Here is a 20,323-nt window from a genome sequence, read left to right as displayed (position 1 = left end):
CCCCCCCCAAACCCTAACAAAATAATATATTGCCCCCCCAAGCAAAAGTCCTAGTTGCGCCTCTGCCTACATACGTGTCCTACTTACAGCTTAAAAGTAGGTCAGATGCACCAATATGCCATCCGACCTACAGTGCATTGGACCTACCACAGCTGTTAAAACCACGTGCTTGTAGGTCGGATGGGCAGTAGAGGGGATGGGCGTAGGTCCAAAAATACACCATCTACATTATCTACTATACAGGGGTTATCCCGAAATATGAGAATTCATTGACGATCTGAGATTATTAAATACTATCTTGGGAACCCGGAGCGCTGCCAAGGTTACAAAAAGTTATTCCCGCCGTTTACCCGCACTTGAATGATTTTACCGGGAAAATAACTAAAATTTTCTCATCACTATAACTTTGCAACCTGATGGTGTAAGCCTTCGATATTTTAAACTTAGATCATTTGATCCAACAGAATTTTCATAGTTTGAAATATCTAAGGTCTACAACATAGGATTGCAAATATATAGGGCCGAGGGTCAGGTGATTAAATAAAAAAATCTTTCACTATTTCCAGATGATTTAGAACACATATTTCTGATTTAAAATGCGTTCCCAACTTAGAACGCGTTCTTGATAATAAGAAGGCGTTAACGATTTTAACCGTTCTTTTCAAGCAATTCCTGTTCTGTTCCGTTCCGTTCTTTTACTAATCGTTCCAATATTTTTAAGAACGAGTTCTAAGCGTTCGTTTTTTTCGGAACGATGGGATCGTTCTTGATCGTTCCGTTCGTTCTCGGGAAAGAACGATCGTTCCACCAGGAACGCGCCCAGCCCTACTTCCATCATTACGTCAAACTCATCATTCACTTTTCAGGTCCAATGCATGATTTTTTAAATCTTACCCCCCCCCCCCCTACCCCGCCCATCTGTCTGTCAATTTAAAAACATTGAACAGAGATATAGTATAACATGAATATATACTGACAAGAGAAAGAAAAGAGAAAAAATCTATGTATTTTTTAACTTTAATTGTTTTAAATGATTGAAGCAGAACCAGAGTTTATAAAACTAAAAATTCACGGTACAGTGATCATTGAATATATTGAATATAAAGTGCAGAAAAGTCACGTTTTTAAAGAACAAGTTCGCAATATATAGATTTAAACAAATAATGCCTCATGCATATTAAACACTGTATGCAATTTAAAAAATCAGGCCTTTGGGTTAAAAAAATTTCTTGGAAAAATGTTCGAATAAAAATGTTCTGAATCCCTTTAAGATTCAGGTTTGATATTGGTACGCCCGGTGGTGGAAGAAATGGCGGGAAGTTTCATAATGTAGTTGTACAGTTCTTACCAAATCCTTGCGCTGCAGACAACATGCGGCATAACAGCAATGTTTTGCTTTCTCAAATGCTTACAACCCTTTTATCTGCGGGTAAGCATTAACTTAGGAGTCAAGAGAAGTGAAGTTATTTCAATTGTGTGGATTTTAACAGCTAGTATTGTTTTAAACATTCAGTTATGTGATTTTATTAAAATTTTTGAAATTTTTCTAGATACCATCTAGTTTTTCTGATCTGTTGCCACTAAATTAAGAGAATAAAAGAAAGATACACCAGAAACGACTATATCTGTGCTTTTATCACCTGGGAGAAATAGTAAAAAAAAACTCAGACTGAGCACTGTGATCTCGACGTGCTGGGTCAACTATTCCCTGGGTCGTGAATTTAATAAATAAGATAATAAAAACTTTGAGAAATATATCAATACAAGTCTCATCTTTTGAATGATTATATAAAAATTTTAAGTCCAGTTGCATTTCACTATATTTTGTAAACCACTGTAATTAAACGTGAAATGTTATTTGTGGGTTAAAATAAATAGAATGATACGTCTGGCCTACAATGAAAAGGCTTAAAAAATATCTTATAAAAGTAATATTGTCCAAAATTCCAACGCTTATAAAACTGCTAAAATAGAATGCACAAAAGTCATTCCTTATCATGCATTGTCATGTTCTTCCAGTGTGCGTACTACGTAGTCAGACGAACTGAGTTTTTAACACAAACCCAAATGTTCTAATCCCAATACCTTTGCAACCTGATGGTGTAAACCATTGGTATTTTGAAACTTAGACCATTTGATCTAACCGAATTATTAGTGATACATATCAAAGGTATACAACGTCGGGTTGTCCAGATATAGGAATTAAAAAATTTGAAATTTTGGCAAAAACTCAGTTTTTTGAGAAGTCGAATAATGGACGATAGCTAAAATAGCTTTATTAAACAACATTGTTGAAATCAAAATAAAGTTTAAAACAATTGTTAAAAGTTTTAAACTTGTTGTTTTCCTTTAACCCTATCCCTGCTGGGGTACTTGAAAACCAGGATACGCTGGGGGGGGGGTCAATTTGACCCCCCTCTAAATCCCATGTTTGATGTCCAAATATGACAAATGATACATCATTAGAAAGCTCTTGTGCTCTACTTTTAGAATCTGCAAAAAAATTTGCAAATTTGCGAAAATTGAATTTTTTATNAAAAATATATTAAGTTATGTATATTAAAAAGTCTTGGTCACAAACTCAAATCTTTGATCTAACAGCTGTCATAATTTGAAATACCTAAGATCTGCAACATTAGGTTGCAATGATACTGGACTATACAATCGGAGTTTGTGGCTACTGGCTTAGACTCAATTTTTCACTATTTTTATAATTTCTAGTTGGAGAGATTGCCTTCTACCTAGATTTAAAGTGTTATTCCATTTTTAATGAAACAATATGCAAACAAAAGGTATTTTTGATATTTCATAAAAAAAATATTTTGGCTCTAAGAAAAGTACAATAAACAGCCGAAGCAGTTTACTTTATTGATTTTATACTTTTTCTGTGTTTTTTTATATAATTCTCGACAAGCATTCAAAAATAAGGATTTAATCCAAAAGTTTTGCCAAATATTGCAAAGAAATATTACAGCCATTGTTTAAGAACAGGGTGAGTCATAATTTTTTTTATTATTAACACTACACTGTCCCTTTTTGTTGAAAAATATTGAAAAATATAGTTTATTCTTAGATAAAAGTTATAACGTTAATTCGCGAAAAATGATGATTGCAAATCTGCACCAAATCGGGAAAATGGGGTGGCCTTTTTTTAAATTAAATATGGAATTGAAAATGGCAAATGCATAACTGTCCCTTTTCATAAGTTTTAAAATTAACTTTTACTTAAATAATTTAATTTGATAATGGTTATATTCAAAATCAAAATTACTAATTTTTGACGCTTTTAAATTTATTTTCCAGAATGACGGAGGATTTCTTGTTATCGGGCCAACTGGGAAGTCTATGGTAAGACCAATAGAAGATTTAGCTTATCCTATGGCACGGTGGACTAAGCCAGTGGGGTCGGTCAAATAGGCCTAGGATTAGGCCGGGTACTGTAAAAAGTCTGAACGCGCCATGGGAGTTGTCATAGTTAGCCCTCCGACGAGACTATGTCAAGAAAATTGACCCCTATCGTATTTTAGTCTGGTTAGGGTGACGTATACTGTACCATAGAATCAAATTTACTACGGCTTTGTTTTAGCCTGGAAATGAAAATTCCAAGTTGAAAATTCAACATTGGAAATTCTTCTTCTTCTCTGAACAAATTTTTTTGGGTGGAAAAATAACTCAAATTATAATTTTCATGTGTAGTTATAATTATAATTTTCATGTGTTGCTATAATTATAATTTTCATGTGTTCTTATAATTATAATTTTCATGTGTTGCTATAATTATAATTTTCATGTTTTGTTATAATTACAATTTTCATGTGTTGTTATAGTTATAATTTTCATGTGTTGTTATAATTATAATTTTCATGTGTTGTTATAATTATAATTTTCATGTGTTGTTATAATTACAATTTTCATGTGTTGTTATAATTATAATTTTCATGTGTTGCTATAATTACAATTTTCATGTGTTGTTATGATTATAATTTTAATTACCCCACAGAACTTTGTAGTCAGGCTTTTATTTTAAGACTAAATTATTTAGATCTTCTTTTTCTAATCCAAGATGGTTTTTAGTGTCGGCGTGACTGTGATGATAATAATGAGTTCAAAGTTGATGGAAGATGTATTTCTAGGAAAGATGCTGTATATTGTACAGTAATTTACTATATTGTTCAGTAATTTACTATATTGTACAGGAATTTACTGCATTATACAGTAATTTACTGCATTGTACAGCAATTTACTGCATTGTACAGCAATTTACTGCATTATACAGTAGTTTACTGCATTGTACAGCAATTTACTGCATTGTACAGCAATTTACTGCATTATACAGTAATTTACTGTATTGTACCTCAATTTACTGCATTGTACAGTAATTTACTGCATTGTACTGTAATTTACTGCATTGTACAGTACTTTACTGCAATAAACTGTAACTCACTGTATTGTACCGCAATTTACTGCATTTTAGTAATTTCCTGTATTGCACAGTAATTTACTATATTGTACAGTAATTTACTGCATTGTACAGCAACTTACTGCATTGCACAGTAATTTACTGCATTGTACAGTAACTTACTGCATTGCACAGTAATTTACTACATTGTAAAGTAATTTACTGCATTGTACAGGAATTTACTACATTATACAGTAATTTACTGCAATGTAGAGCAATTTACTGCATTGTACAGCAATTTACTGCATTATACAGTAATTTACTGCATTGTACAGCAATTTACTGCATTGTACAGCAATTTACTGCAATGTAGAGCAATTTACTGCATTGGACAGTAATGTGATAAACTTTGCAGCCATATAATGCACTGTTCAGCAATGTATTGCAATGTACTGCACTGTAAATCAATGTGTCGCGTTGTACAGTAATTTACTGCACAAAGCAATGTAGATGCTGTACAGCAGTTTACTGCACTGTAAAGCAAAGTACTGCATTTTACAGCAATTTATTTAACTTTATAGCCATGTACGGCACTGCACAGTGTACAGGGTCCACTACACAGTGCAGTACATCCAATAGTCATTAATCTGTTTAAATAGACTTGAAGCTGATTCCTATTTTAATACTGCACTGCACAATTTGAACAGTTTCATGCTTTGTATTATGCTTTGGAAACTATTATTAAACAATTTCTTTAACAGATAGTACATGTAAAACTAGAGTGTAATTTTAAAACTGAATTTTTGAGTACAATTGCCAAATCTTTTTTTTGAATTCTTGACTTACAATTGTCCAAATCTTTATTTATGGAATTCTTGACATTCAATGCACTGTATAATGTACAATGTACAAATCTAAAAACAGTTGTCCAAAAGAAGGCCAAATTATTCGTGTTGATTTTAAAGGTAAGATAACTGCATTTAGTTCATTTAAAAATAACCAATTTATGTAAAAATTGTTCGCTCTATAAAAAGCAAATGCGAGTAATGTCTAACCAGGGTTGCCCCTGGTGAAGATAAAGTCTAACCAGGGTTGCCCCCTGGATGAAGATAAAGTCTAACTAGGGTTTCCCCATGGATGAAGATAAAACCTAATCAGGATTGCCCCCTGTATAAGAATAACGTCTAACCAGGGTTGCCCCCTGAATGAAAATTAAAGTCTAACCAAGGTTGACCCCAGGATTCGGATAAGTCTAACCAGGGTTGCCCCGTGTAAAAGGATAAAGTTTAACCAGGGTTCCCACCTGAATGAAAATTAAAGTCTAACCAAGGTAGACCCCTGGATGAGGATATGTTTAACCAGGGTTGCCCTAGTAAACTCTCTAATCCAGGAGATGCTGAATGTATTTGTAATCCAAACATACACCTTGTGGAAGTCCAAGGAAAATGTTATCAGAACTCTACGCAGGTTGGAAATATCAGAACTCTATGCAGATTGGAAATATCAGAACTCTACGCAGGTTGGAAATATCAGAACTCTACGCAGGTTGGAAGTATCATAACTCTACGCAGGTTGGAAATATCAGAACTCTACGCAGGTTGAAAATATCAGAACTCTACGCAGGTTGGAAATATTAGAACTCTACGCAGGTTGGAAATATCAGAACTCTATGCAGGTGGGAAATATTAGAACTCTACGCAGGTTGGAAATATCAGAACTCTACGCAGGTTGGAAATGTCAGAACTCTACGCAGGTTGGAAATATCAGAACTCTACGCAGGTTGGCAATATTAAAACTCTTTCCAGGGGGGCTCAGCACAGATTTCACTGATTTAGGGGGGATGGCTTAGCTTACTACTTTTATTTGAAATTCTATAGAAACAATCGCGTAATATTTATTGGAATGTATATACATTATTTGAAATTTTATAGAAACAATCGTGTAATATTTATTAAAATGTATATATATACATGTCTGCAAAGCTACAAATAAAAGTAAAAGTTGATTAATAAAAGTATGTATGTAGATTGGTGAGGTAAACTCAAAGCCCAAGACGTTGCAGCTCTTAAAAGCCAACCTTTAGTAAAATTTGATGCCAAATTAATATAGTCTTGGATTTGCAACCCTTTTCTAGTAAAATTTTAGCTTTTAACTTATGCCTTTTAAGTCGCCATTTTATATCGTTCTCCAACAATCAAAAATGTTTGCGAATTTTTTGGTTTAAATTGAGGGATTTTCAATTTTAGTAAAAGCCGACATTTTTTCCATGCAAAGTTTTTCAATTTCAACCAGACACACAATTTTTTTATTGATTAACATTTTCCAGGGTATTTGTTCCCCTGGATATAATATGGAAATATTAAGGAAGGATGAATATGTCTGCCGGAAGAATGATTGCCAATTACCGAGTAAGTAGGATTTCTTTGTTTTATATTATTGTTCGTTATTTAAGGGACTTAAGACTATGACTGGGCAAAGTTCTGTTAATGCAGGTTGGCAATATTAAAACTCTTTCCAGGGGGGCTCAGCACAGATTTCACTGATTTAGGGGGGATGGCTTAGCTTACTACTTTTATTTGAAATTCTATAGAAACAATCGCGTAATATTTATTGAAATGTATATACATTATTTGAAATTTTATAGAAACAATCGTGTAATATTTATTAAAATGTATATATATACATGTCTGCAAAGCTACAAATAAAAGTAAAAGTTGATTAATAAAAGTATGTATGTAGATTGGTGAGGTAAACTCAAAGCCCAAGACGTTGCAGCTCTTAAAAGCCAACCTTTAGTAAAATTTGATGCCAAATTAATATAGTCTTGGATTTGCAACCCTTTTCTAGTAAAATTTTAGCTTTTAACTTATGCCTTTTAAGTCGCCATTTTATATCGTTCTCCAACAATCAAAAATGTTTGCGAATTTTTTGGTTTAAATTGAGGGATTTTCAATTTTAGTAAAAGCCGACATTTTTTCCATGCAAAGTTTTTCAATTTCAACCAGACACACAATTTTTTTATTGATTAACATTTTCCAGGGTATTTGTTCCCCTGGATATAATATGGAAATATTAAGGAAGGATGAATATGTCTGCCGGAAGAATGATTGCCAATTACCGAGTAAGTAGGATTTCTTTGTTTTATATTATTGTTCGTTATTTAAGGGACTTAAGACTATGACTGGGCAAAGTTCTGTTAACGAAACGGAGGTTTTTGAAAATTAACAGAAGAGTTCGTTAACAAATGGCAAAAACCATTTTAAAACAAATTAGTGTGTTCAGATGTTTTTAAAAGTCATTTTCATGTATTTGCGCCGTTAATACGGCAATAGACCGTTAACAGCTGCGCTGTTAAATATTTCATAACCCGTTAAAGATATTTATTTTTGACGTTTGCATCGTTAATGCCCTTAATACTGTAATAGACCGTTAACGATTGGGCCTTTAACAATTTTACTAACAGTTAACAATTTTTTTATTCTGTAATAACCGTATCCTTAACGGCTCCAGCTGTTAATGGTTGTTGAAAATTTTCCGTTAACGCGTTAATAAAATTTAGATTGATAACTAACTGTAACTTTAAAAAAAATGGAAAATACCATTAACGAAACCAAGTTTCGTTCTTACCCTCTAGAACCAATGATTATCTGAGATTTTATCTTAAAAACTCAACTTTAACGAAACGGCTTGAAAAGTTGAAACTTGCCCAGCCCTATTTTCCATTTTTGGAATTTCATGTCCACTTTACAATTGTAAATACCCTCGGTTGCACTCAATTTACATCAAGAAAATGGTTTAAAAAGTTGTTAGTCTACTAAAAATGGTCCCTTACATTACGTCTAAAGTCCCTTTAATGTTAACCTTTCATAACAGTCACTTTAATTTTAACCTTTCATAACAGTCCCTTTAATTTAAACTTTCATGACAGTCCCATTAATTTAACCTTTCATGGCAGTCCCTTTAATTTTAATCTTTCATGCCAGTCCCTTTAATCTAACCTTTCATGACAGTCCCTTTTAATCTAACCTTTCATGACAGTCCCTTTAATGTTAACCTTTCATAACATTCCCTTTAATCTAACCTTGCATGACAGTCCCTTTAATGTTTACCTTTCATAACAGTCCCTTTAATGTTAACCTTTCATAACAGTCCCTTTAATTTAACCTTTCATAACAGTCCCTTTAATTTAACCTTTCATAATAGTCCCTTTAATATTAACCTTTCATAACAGTCCCTTTAATATTAACCTTTCATAACAGTCCCTTTAATATTAACCTATATCGTAGATGAACAGCTCTGGAGTGATGGAAAGTGCTACGAGGAAAGAAATCATTTAAGCTTAAAATCTCATAGTTTCAAATAATATTTTTTTAATTTATCTCTTTTAATATTTTAATTGTTTGATTATTGATTTCTTCGTTCTTGTTAGAAGAGAACTGAAAAATGTTCCAGAGGTTTGTTCTTTATCTTAGAAAGGTAAATTAAAAATTATAAAGAACAATTTTTCTAAGATTAGAAAGAAATTGAGTCTTTGCTACAAACTCAAATTTTCTGATCCCTGTATCTTTGCAACCTGGTTTTGTAAACCTTTGATATTTTATTTAACATAATTCATAGTTTAAAATATCTATGGTCTACGAAATTTGGTTGCAAAGATATAAAGATCAGAAAATTATTTCAAATTATGAAATCTGTCCGATCAAATAATAAGCTTTCTAAGAAAATTGAGTTTGTGGCAAAACTCAATTCCTTTGTTGACGGTTCTATAGTAAGACCCATAAAAATTGGGGATTAGGAAGACGACATTTAATCAATATTGTGCGTATTTGATGCTGTTTTAAAGCATCTGAATTAAAAATCCACTTTTAAAAAGAAATTGGGTTATTTACGAAACAAGACTGTTGCATGTTCATTGGACTACTGTACTTAAAATCACACGATATTTATATATATATATATATATATGTTCTATTTTTGATATATTTCATAGATTTCATTTATATAGAAATTATCCATATTTCAGAGATAAGAAAACCTCCAAGCTCGTTTTACAGGTTTGTAACATCATATAATATCAACCCTATTTTTCTACACTAAAGTGATAACCAGAAAAGTCTGAAATAGGAAGACGACTTTCAGAATCAAGTTATAACTTTTAAAAGTTTCATGAGCAGGAGAGTGAGACACATCAATTTTGCAACGTGTAAACAGACCTATTTCACTGAATTGGTGATTTGACATGTGTCTTGTAGAACAATTTTCTTTGTAACAACATTAACTACATTGAAGTATTAAACCATAATGTCGTCTTCCTATTCCATTGTTTTCTGGTTATCACTGTATTTGCTCGTAATATCGAAATATAATTCCGCATTTTTATGGGAACATTGTATAAACATGTAGACTCTTATATACGTGTACACTCATTCATCAACATTTCAAGTACCGAGCTGTTAAGTTGGATTTGGCTCCAATGCTCCAACACATTTTTTAGATAAATATTTGACATTTCTTAGATCGAGTTTATTGTGGTATCTTACCAACGGTATTTCCGAGGGAAATTAATCTACAGTATTTCCCCAAACTATCAATGGAAACTACACTATCTATCTATTTACACTGGGATATGTTAGGGCATCGAACGCTGTGGCGAGCTCATTTGGTTTGGGAAGTTGCTACATGGAAAGTACATTAACGGAAATATTAGACCTTTGATATTAAAAACTTTCAGTTCAATGATTTCTTTGGACTGTAAAACCGATATTTCTTGACACTCTAAAATGGTACAAGTAAGACCAGTACAAACTTCGGACGGTACAAAGGTCGGGCTGTACAAAGTTCGGACTGTACAAACATCGGACCGGTACGAACGTTAACTATACAGACGTTGGACTGTACAAACGTCAGACTAGTTCAAATGCCGGACCAGTTCAAACGTCTGACCCGTACAAACGTCGGACTAGTTCAAACGTCGGACCGGTACGAACGTTGACGGCACAGAGGTCTGACTAGACAAACGTCAGACTAACAAACGTCGGACTGGAACAAAAGTCGGACTAGTTTAAATGTCGGACCAGTACAAACGTCGTTCATTTTGAAAAAAAGACCATGGTTATAAGAAATACATAAAACCTCCCTTTTCATGATAAAAGTAGCACTGTGTAAACATTAAAACAAACAGAAGTTGAGTTTTTGTCTCACACTCTGTTTTAATGCTTTAACCCCATGTTTACCTTTCAACCCAGTGTCGTAGACATTTGATATTTCATTAAAAGATGAAACAGTTAGAGTTTTGAATGTATCAAAGTTTATTATCATCAGGTTACAAATATTTAGGGATTAGAAAACTTAAGTTAGTGGCAAGAACTCAGTTCCTTCTGGTAGAATTTAATAATACTTTTGGATAAAAATCCCTCATTTGTTATTTAAAAAAATCAGAGTTAAAACTGAACTAATATTCTCAGACTTTTTGAGATTGCGAATTTTGAAAAGATAAAATCACGGATTTAAAAAAAAAAAATTATTTTAAATTCAAATACATTTTTCTCTTAGTTTGACTTTTGTATTGGTCCGACGTTTGTAAGTCTTAGACCGAAGTTTGTACATGATACCTCGGGTCCGAAGTTTGTACTGGTACCTCTGGTCCGAAGTTTGTACATGGTACCTCTGATCCGAAGTTTGTGCTGGTACCTCTGATCCGAAGTTTGTACTGGTACCTCTGATCCGAAGTTTGTACTGGTATACCTCTGGTCAGAAGTTTGTACTGGTACCTCTGGTCCGAAGTTTGTGCTGGTACCTCTGATCCGAAGTTTGTGCTGGTACCTCTGGTCTGAAGTTTGTGCTGGTACCTCTGGTCCGAAGTTTGTGCTGGTACCTCTGGTGCGAAGTTTGTACTGGTATACCTCTTGTCCGAAGTTTGTACTGGTACCTCTGGTCCGAAGTTTGTACATGGTACCTCTGGTCCGAAGTTTGTGCTGGTACCTCTGATCCGAAGTTTGTGCTGGTACCTCTGGTCTGAAGTTTGTGCTGGTACCTCTGGTCCGAAGTTTGTGCTGGTACCTCTGATCCGAAGTTTGTGCTGGTACCTCTGGTCTGAAGTTTGTGCTGGTACCTCTGGTCCGAAGTTTGTACTGGTACCTCTGGTCCGAAGTTTGTACTGGTACCTCTGGTCCGAAGTTTGTACTGGTACCTCTGATCCGAAGTTTGTACTGGTACCTCTGGTCCGAAGTTTGTACTGGTACCTCTGATTCGAAGTTTGTACTGGTACCTCTGGTACGAAGTTTTTACTGGTACCTCTGGTTCGAAGTTTGTACTGGTACCTCTGATCCGAAGTTTGTACTGGCATACCTCTGAAATAATTAGTTTGACCCAGAAATATTTATATCTATAGTGTGAGAAGGATGAGATTGATCTTAGAAGCACGTTTTCTACTTGTTTAGAGGTAACTATTGATATTTGAAGCACGTTTTTCGCTTGCCTCGAGGTGAATATTGAGCTTAGAAACAAGCACGTTTTCAGGAAAATATTGATCTTAGAAGCACGTTTTCTGCTTGCTTGGAGATAAATATTGATCTTAGACGCAAGTTTTCTGCTTGATTAGAGGTAAATACTGATCTTAGAAGCACGTTTTCTGCTTGCCTCGAGATAATTATTGGTTATTTATTTCTATTATACAGTGAGAACCAGAAATCTATGTGATAAAGGAAGTCAAGAATTTGGCACATAGTTATGATATGAAGTAGTCCAATGAACGTGAGACACCGCAAATGGACAGTCCGCAGTGTGCACAAACCATTTGCCTTCGTCAGTGCTTTTTCTGGTTCTCACTGTATTTTACGAAATATTTGCGAAGAAGAAATGCGAAAATTTCGCGATAAAACAAATGCGAAAATTTTGAGAGGAAAAATACAAAAATTTTGCGAAAAAATACGGTAGAGAAATTATTAATTATGATATAACAATAATCATTTACAACTACTTTACAGAGAAGTTAAGGGAATTTTACTACACCAAGTGTTCTCAAGACCAATTTTGTAGACAAAATTGGTCAAAAATGTAGTTGTACGCAATTTTATCGTTTTTTGGGATGAAAATTGCCGAATTTTCATCTCAAAAATTTCACAGAACGGGTGGTTATTTTACATAAATGTCCTGAGGGACATTAACCTAATAAGCGAGTAAGAATTCTTTTGATTTAGAAATCTGATGGAACATGTCAGACTAAAGGTGTTAAATTTGAACCTGAGATTGATTGGAGTTTTTTCAGGTAAAAGCACAAAAATACAAAAAAATGACTGTAAGTGTAGTTCCATAGTTAAATGAATTATAAAGAATAATTGCTATTTCTTTTTTATAACAGCCAGGTTTAGGGGGAAAAATTAGAGTTTATATTTCCCTAAAAATACCGATTTGGGGTTCCTCGAATTCTCTTTAATACACAAGCATATGCCCGATACACAACGGGTATCCTTAATCTGAATCCTTAATCTGAATCCTTAATCTGAATCCTTAATCTGAATCCTTAATCTGAATCCTTAATCTGAATCCTTAACCTGAATCCTTAATCTGAATCTTTAATCTGAATCCTTAATCTGATCTGAAATCTGAAAAAAGTTCAGACTGATTTATTTCTGTGAATTTTCCATTGCTTCTTATGGACAAGAAATACGCAAATCACTTTCGAAGAAAACCTGCAAATGGAAAAAAACAGTTTAAAGAAACAAAAAAAGTTATATCTAATTCATAGTTTATCAGACAAAGCATTTAAGGGTACCGTTGTAAATCGGGCATTGCCATCTTTGCATGGAGGGTTACTTGAAATTACGCTTACAGTCCCTGTAGAGAAGCAAATAAAAATGGCTCTAATTAATCATGGTTTATTTTGTGAGCACTCCCTTTAACATTTCGGCATAGTTTCCCTTTATTCTTACAGAAAATAATATCAACGTATAGCTTAACTATTTATTGACTGATTCACATAGATCAACATATATTCTCATAGATTCACATAGATTCACATAGATTCACATAGATTCACATAGATTCACATAGATTCACATAGATTCACAGAGAACATAGATTCACAGAGATTCAAATACATTTATATATAGATTCACATAGATTCACATAGATTCACATAGATTCACATAGATTCACATAGATTCACATAGATTTACATAGATTCACAGAGATTCAAATACATTTATATATAGATTCGCATAGATTCACATAGATTCACATAGATTCACATAGATTCAACCGATCTTGGCATGTTTAAAACACATTTTTTTTCGACCTATAAACGCATGTAGCTAAACAGATTCTTGTTTGATTCTTCAATTTTATTCCTCAAGAAATATTGCACATTTTACAAGTCAAATTTTCAAAACTTTCATAATTTGACTTACCATTATAATTTTCAATAAAGCATCTCTATTTCAGAACATTCTCTAAAGAATTGTACTTTGAGGAGACAGGGAAAGGAAAATAGTTGTAATAGATTATATAATTTAAAATAAATTTTTAAAATTTTTTTTTAGATTTTTCGTTCTTTGAAGTTTAACAGTACCCCTGAAAGCCTAGTCTAGTCAAGAATAAAATGAGATATCCAAGATTTTTTTTTAAATTACCTTCGTCAACTTTAAACGGTACTATCAATGGGCAATCCCATCCTTAAATGTAGGGTCACTGAAAAAAAACTACTATCTATATAAATATTGTATATTGTATAATTTGTACCGGCCCGGCCTTTTCCCCGTACTTTATAGGATTAGATCTACTCTACTTATTTACTTTAACTTTTACTTATCTACTTTATTTCCATTTTGTTGTGATTTTGGCGTTGGGATATTTCATAGATAAGACATTTCATAGATAGGACATTTCATAAATAGGACATTTCATAGATAAGACATTTCATAGATAGGACATTTCATAGATAAGACATTTCATAGATAGGACATTTCATAGATAGGACATTTCATAGATAAGACAGTTCATTGCTAGGACATTTCATAGATAGGACATTTCATAAATAAAACATTTCATAGATAAGACATTTCATTGATAGAACATTTCATAGATAGGACATTTCATAGATAGGACATTTCATAGATAGGACATTTCATAGATAAGACAGTTCATTGCTAGGACATTTCATGGATAGGACATTTCATAGATAGGAAATTTCATAGATAGGACATTTCATTGACAAAGACATTTCATAGACAGAGAAGATTTTCCATTGACAGAGAAGATTTTCCATAGACAGAGGAGATTTTCCATAGACAGAGGAGATTTTCCATAGACATAGGAGATTTTCCATAGACAGAGGAGATTTTCCATAGACAGAGGAGATTTTCCATAAACAGAGGAGATTTTTTTTTACAAATGATATATTTTCTTTTCATATTTTCCCTTCTATATGAAAAATCTTATATAAAATGTCCGTCTATGAAATGTCTTTCTATGAAATGTCCTATCAATAAAATGTCCTATGTATAAAACGTCCTATGTATGAAATGTCCTATCTATGAAATGTTCCAACGCGGGATTTTTGCTGTATCCGCCTTACTGTGATTTTGCCAGGCTACATTTGTTGCATAAAACGTGCTGGGTCGACTGGACAGTACGACGAACTGCATATACAGTGCGTGCTGTACAGGCACGGACCATGAAACTTTTAGAGCGGGGTGGCCTATCTTGTCCTGTGACCGTTGATCCATATCTAGTTTGTAGGAAGTATTAAACCCTTTTAAGATATCGTTTCTACTCCCTTTTATTTATAATGAATTTATATGTAAAGAAGTGAACAGTTCCTTGTTAATCATAATAAAAAGTTTATTGGTTAATTTCAAGATATCCCCTGGATCAACCCCTCTCTTGATAGATAGATTGTTTATAAAACAACTTTAAATGGCCTCGGGGGGGGGGGGGCAGGGCAGGATCCTGAGGTTGGTTCTGACCTTGCAACATACTTTAATACTCCCAAGGGAGGGGTCGGATAATTGGCTGTGCATAGAGTCATACCATTAAGTGATTTCAGACGAAAAAAAGTAAGTTAATTATCTTAAAGTGTCATGTCGACTGAATTAGGCCTGAGACTTTGTCTTCCTCGGAGAACAAACAATCCTAGTAATCAGGAGTATACCCGGAGAATCAGGGCAAACCTGAGTTTCAGTTGAGTTTACTCCGTCCTACTGAAACCATGGCGTCCTACCTAGTTCTGCTTCTACTCCTATCCGGAGATGTAGAACTAAACCCTGGTCCTCCGAAGCGAGGAGAACCTAAACCCGACCCTAAGAAGGTTATGGAGGACAAGGTGAACGGACATGACGAGAAGATCGAGGCCCTGGAGAAACTGGTGGAGGAGCAGGGGAAGATGTTGCTTGAGATAACGGAGAAACAGGTAGAGCTGATCCAGCAGGTGGAGAAGGACAAGGTAGAGTTGAACAAGAAGGGGGAGGAGATCAAGGTATTCAAACTGATTAAGGATTAGACCGACACAGAAATATGAAAAACTAATAACTAGACAATCCTATTCGTAAACTGCAGTTTTAGTTACTGCAGTTTTTAAGTCACTCAGATCTGTTAAGGCGTTAGATGTTACTCCCTAAATATGTTCAACCTGAGACCGATTTAATGAATATCGAGAAGGGTTGAGCCACTACCGTCAGTTTAAACAGTTATCTGACAAGTGTAGATGAAGTTCAATTACTTCTCCTATTCATTAAATCTGGTTCCTAATGGTGTAAACCTATGATATTTCAAACTCTGAATATAGCCATTTCATTCTTTGAAACATAAATGGTCTACAGCACCAGGTTGCAAAAAAAACAGGTTTTTTACTTTGATGTGCAAGAGAATATTTTCTGCAAACATTTTTGCAAAATCAAGAATAGCTAAACCTTAGAGAACAACTCAGCACCCTGTATAATTCTTCATTTGTAAAGTAAATATGATAATTTACACTTATGGGTTCTACTCCGTTATTCCCATCCCCACTCATGTCCTAATCCTCATGTTTTTCACATTCCTTATCAATTACTGAGGTTTGGTTTAAAATACAATATTCTGTTGAATATAAAAGCCAAAGTATGAAATATTTATCATTTACATCATCAGGTTGCAAAAATATATTGATCAGAAATTTGATTTCGAGGCGAAGTTCAGATCCCATAAAATAAATCCCCCAAAAACCGGTTACAATTCAGCGCCGGCTAAAATCTTGAAAAATTGAATACAAATTTTAAAAAAACCATATTTGAGCCGCGGCTTAAATTTAAGCCGTGGCTCAAATTCTTTAAATTCGGCCTCAGATCACGCAAAATAAGGGGTCATGGTTCTCTCCGGATTGTAGAAAACTCTGGTTCTCCCTGGATTGTAGAAAACTCTGGTTCTCTCTGGATTGTAGCAAACTCTGGTTTTCTCTGGATTGTAGAAAACTCTGGTTCTCTCTGGGTTGTAGAAAACTCTGGTCCTATTAAATGTTTTGCCTGAAAGCAGTTTTAACAATGTCAAGTGTCAACTGTGTGTTTTGAAAAGTTTTAATGATTATTTATAATCATTCACACTTTTCTGTAATGAATCGTAATCTTAATTATTACTTTACAATCAGGGATATACCCGTTCACAGACGACAGATTTTTTTCTTCGGGTTTCTTTATTGTTAGGGATTCTCTTTAGATCTTGTAGGGCTAGGCCAAGGTTTGTTACTCTCGATACGCTCCAATGTACGAAAAATAGCTCCTATAAGATGGATAGATGAAAACCTAATATGACGTCACTGATTACAGAGGTGAGTGTGACGTCATACTATGTTTTTATCTTAGGAGACGACATTTTCCATACATTGGAGCGCATCATGAGTAACCCAGCTTATTCTATAACCTCGGGCTGGGCAAAGTTTCATCCAGGGGCGTATTCAGGAATTTGTCCAGGGGGGGCTTAAACTTTTTTTCTTTACGGGGGAGGGCTCCGCAGACGCTGGGGCTTGAAAACCCCCTGAAATCCATAGATTTCACTGGTCCAGGGGGGGCTGAGCCCCCATAGCCCCACCCCTGAATACGCCTCTGGTTCCATCCATGAACGACAGTTTTTGAAAATGAACGGAAAGTTCCGTTAACTGACGACAAAACGACATGTGTTAATATGACATGGTTTATATTTCAAACTGAACTGAAAAGCCATGAACAACCAACTGCTTAAGAAGTCTGTCCGTTAATTGTTCTCGACCGTTAACCAACGGATAAAAAAAGTGCCCAATCATGGATCACATTAAATTTGTCATCCTTTCTTGGGTGTCGAAACTGAAACTACTGAAGGACAAGCTAATGAAATAATGAAATAATAAAATTATTTGATATGTTTATCACGGCCCTCTAGCTTTGCTGGAAGCTTCGTGTTAAATTGGAAAAGTAAAGTTTGAACCCTAAACAAACGTCCAACTTTGTAAGGAAGAATTTTTCTCGTGGATTTCAACTTCAACAATCCATGGTTTAACATGAATGAAAACATTAAATAATTGTTTCTAAATCACGAAATTGTGCGAATTTATTGCATTTCCTTTGTGCAACCATAAATTTCTTGCAGAATAGGATTGAAATCCACGAAATAGAAATAGTTTCACCCCGTGGATTTTTCAATTTCCCCTATTTACCCGATTTTATTCTGAAAGTCTTTGCACGCAAACTTAGATTAATCAATTCTCAAACCTTATATACAGGTTCAGGTGTCCTCATTATTTTACTTTAAAAAGATTGTTCTTAGAGTTCCAAAATACAATGAAAATAAAATATCCAAAGGTCTTTTCAGAAAATTAACATAACGGGTTACCCACAAAGGATGAGACTTCAGAGACGATTGTACGGAATTTTTTTGATCCGTTTTCTTATATTCAGGGTTCTTTGTAGGCCAAAAGTTCCAAAACTGGTTTATTTCTGTGCTTAAACATTTAGTAAACTATGAATTATTTATTTATAACGTTGTTATTTTGGTTCGCAGTGTTTTAAAGTTTTTGGAAAGAAATTTTCTCTTTATCGAGAAGGTTCAAGCGCCTTTTTTAGATTTAATTTTGTCCTCAGCTTTAGCGACGGACAAGATATAATCTTAAAAGACGAGAACCTTCGAGACATTGAGAAAATTTAAGTCCAGAAACTTTAAAGCACGTCGTGCCAAAATAATAGAGTTATAGGTAATTTTATGAAAGTCTTGTTTCAATGGCTATTTTTAGATAAGAAATGCTTTGAAACAAAGCAGAAGTCAAAATATAAAGATGATTTAAATATTATGTTCATTTCAATTGAAAAATTTTTTTTTGGAAGTATCCTAAATATTTTTGGAGAAAATCCGGGAACCAGTTAAAACTTTATAGCACACGTGCTATAATGATTATACCTAGCTCAGGTTCCTGATTATACCTAGCTCAGGTTCCTGATTATACCTAGCTCAGGTTCCTGATTATACCTTACTTACCTCAGGTTCCTGATTATACCTAGCTCAGGTTCCTGATTATACCTACCTCAGGTTCCTGATTATACCTAGCTCAGGTTCCTGATTATACCTACCTCAGGTTCCTGATTATACCTACCTCAGGTTCCTGATTATACTTACCTCAGGTTCCTGATTATACCTACCTCAGGTTCCTGATTATACCTATCTCAGGTTCCTGATTATACCTAGCTCAGGTTCCTGATTATACCTACCTCAAGTTCCTGATTATACCTAGCACAGGTTCCTGATTATACCTAGCACAGGTTCCTGATTATACCTAGCTCAGGGTCCTGATTATACCTAGCTCAGGGTCCTTATTATACCTAGCTCAGGGTCCCGATTATATTCAGCTCAGAGTCCTGATTATACCTAGCTCAGGGTTCTGATTATACCTAGCTAGCTCAGGGTCCTGGTTACACCTAGTTCAGTGTCCTGATTATACCTAGCTTAGGGTCCTGATTATACCTCGCTCAGGGTCCTTATTATACCTAGCTCAGTGTTTTAATTAAACCTAGCTCAGAGTTTTGATTATACCTTGGTCAAGGTATTGATTATATCTAGCATAGGGCCCTGATAATACCTAGTTCAAGGTCCTGATTATACCTAGCTCAGGGTCCTGATTATACCTGGAAAAGGGTTCTATAATCAGGACGTATTCAGAAGCAGCACGATGAATCTTTAGTAGCGGTTCAAACGGATATTCAGGGAATCAGGATTTATTTTTAAATAAATAAAACTAATAAATTAGGATAAACATGGAATATATCTGAAATTTACAGGGAATTGTGCCATAAGTATGCCTGATTCACAAGGTTTACTTTTAACCCTTTTTGGAGGTAAAACTATTAAGCTATCCTTGTTTTTCTTTCCCTCTGTTTTTTCCAATTGCGTTTCTTTCTTAGAATGACTAGCAGATTTATTTAGCATTGACGGTGTTTTTTTGTGAAACCTTTGTACAATTTTGAGAGTTGAAGCTGACTTGACAACTTTAAGCGCCTTAACTCGATATCTATTGTGAAACTTTTAAGTGCTTAATCCGTGAAAAACAGCTGACTCGTATTTTAGTGATCTCCCATTGATCTTCAGAGATATCCAGAAGAAATTAACTTAATCTATAGTACAGCAAATATACGAATTAATACTTTCTGATGGGACTAATAATACAAAAGTTCTGAATTTTCATTTTCATCTTTAGTCTGTAAGTTTGTGAATAAATCTTGGTTCAGAATATCAAGAATCAGCTGAGCGGAAGTTTATCTCAGCTTGGAGATCAATCATCAGGAACTGAAGATAAGCTCCGAGGACTTCAGGAGTCCTTAGAGGAGGTTGAGGTAGGATACAAACCTAGTATTGTATATGAATAAAAATCAATAAAGCAATGCACTGAGTTTCTCAAATATTCAACGAGTCGGGTTTTAGAGGAGCTCATACCTA

General features: G+C 34.3%; 2 protein-coding genes across 9 annotated transcripts in view; both read left to right on the top strand.

The window, feature by feature from the left end:
• Positions 1 to 2,650: 2,650 nt before the first annotated feature.
• Positions 2,651 to 13,931, top strand: LOC111698965 (uncharacterized). Of its 6 annotated transcripts, none has more exons than XM_023469468.1 (12): positions 2,662 to 2,792; positions 3,304 to 3,348; positions 4,075 to 4,133; positions 5,324 to 5,364; positions 5,790 to 5,918; positions 6,726 to 6,807; positions 8,686 to 8,720; positions 8,829 to 8,875; positions 9,423 to 9,453; positions 11,790 to 11,840; positions 12,598 to 12,665; positions 13,841 to 13,931. In XM_023469468.1, the coding sequence occupies exons 1-12, from the start codon at positions 2,770 to 2,772 to the stop codon at positions 13,887 to 13,889; spliced, it is 660 nt and encodes a 219-aa protein (XP_023325236.1). In that variant the 5' UTR covers positions 2,662 to 2,769; the 3' UTR covers positions 13,890 to 13,931. The 6 variants fall into 6 exon arrangements, with proteins under 6 accessions (XP_023325237.1, XP_023325238.1, XP_023325236.1 ...); XM_023469472.1 differs by having other exon boundaries at positions 2,663 to 2,792; positions 5,790 to 5,866; XM_023469473.1 differs by having other exon boundaries at positions 2,664 to 2,792; positions 5,867 to 5,918; positions 6,764 to 6,807.
• Positions 13,932 to 14,561: 630 nt separating this feature from the next.
• Positions 14,562 to 20,323, top strand: part of LOC111698964 (uncharacterized) — a 15,804-nt gene continuing 10,042 nt past the window's right edge. Inside the window, exons 1-3 of one of the 3 annotated variants that reach the window (XM_023469467.1) lie at positions 14,562 to 15,806; positions 19,550 to 19,594; positions 20,116 to 20,220. In XM_023469467.1, the coding sequence (XP_023325235.1) occupies positions 15,606 to 15,806; positions 19,550 to 19,594; positions 20,116 to 20,220 (351 nt within the window). In that variant the 5' untranslated portion in view covers positions 14,562 to 15,605. Of the gene's footprint in view, positions 15,873 to 19,549; positions 19,595 to 20,115; positions 20,221 to 20,323 lie in introns of all 3 variants that reach the window. The other 2 variants (XM_023469466.1, XM_023469465.1) reach the window with 2 other exon arrangements.

Source organism: Eurytemora carolleeae, unplaced genomic scaffold (genome assembly GCF_000591075.1).
Source record: "Eurytemora carolleeae unplaced genomic scaffold, Eaff_2.0 scaffold129, whole genome shotgun sequence".
NCBI lineage: Eukaryota > Metazoa > Arthropoda > Copepoda > Calanoida > Temoridae > Eurytemora > Eurytemora carolleeae.
Note: the sequence above shows the minus strand (reverse complement) of the source record. Positions and strands in the feature narration are given on the sequence as shown.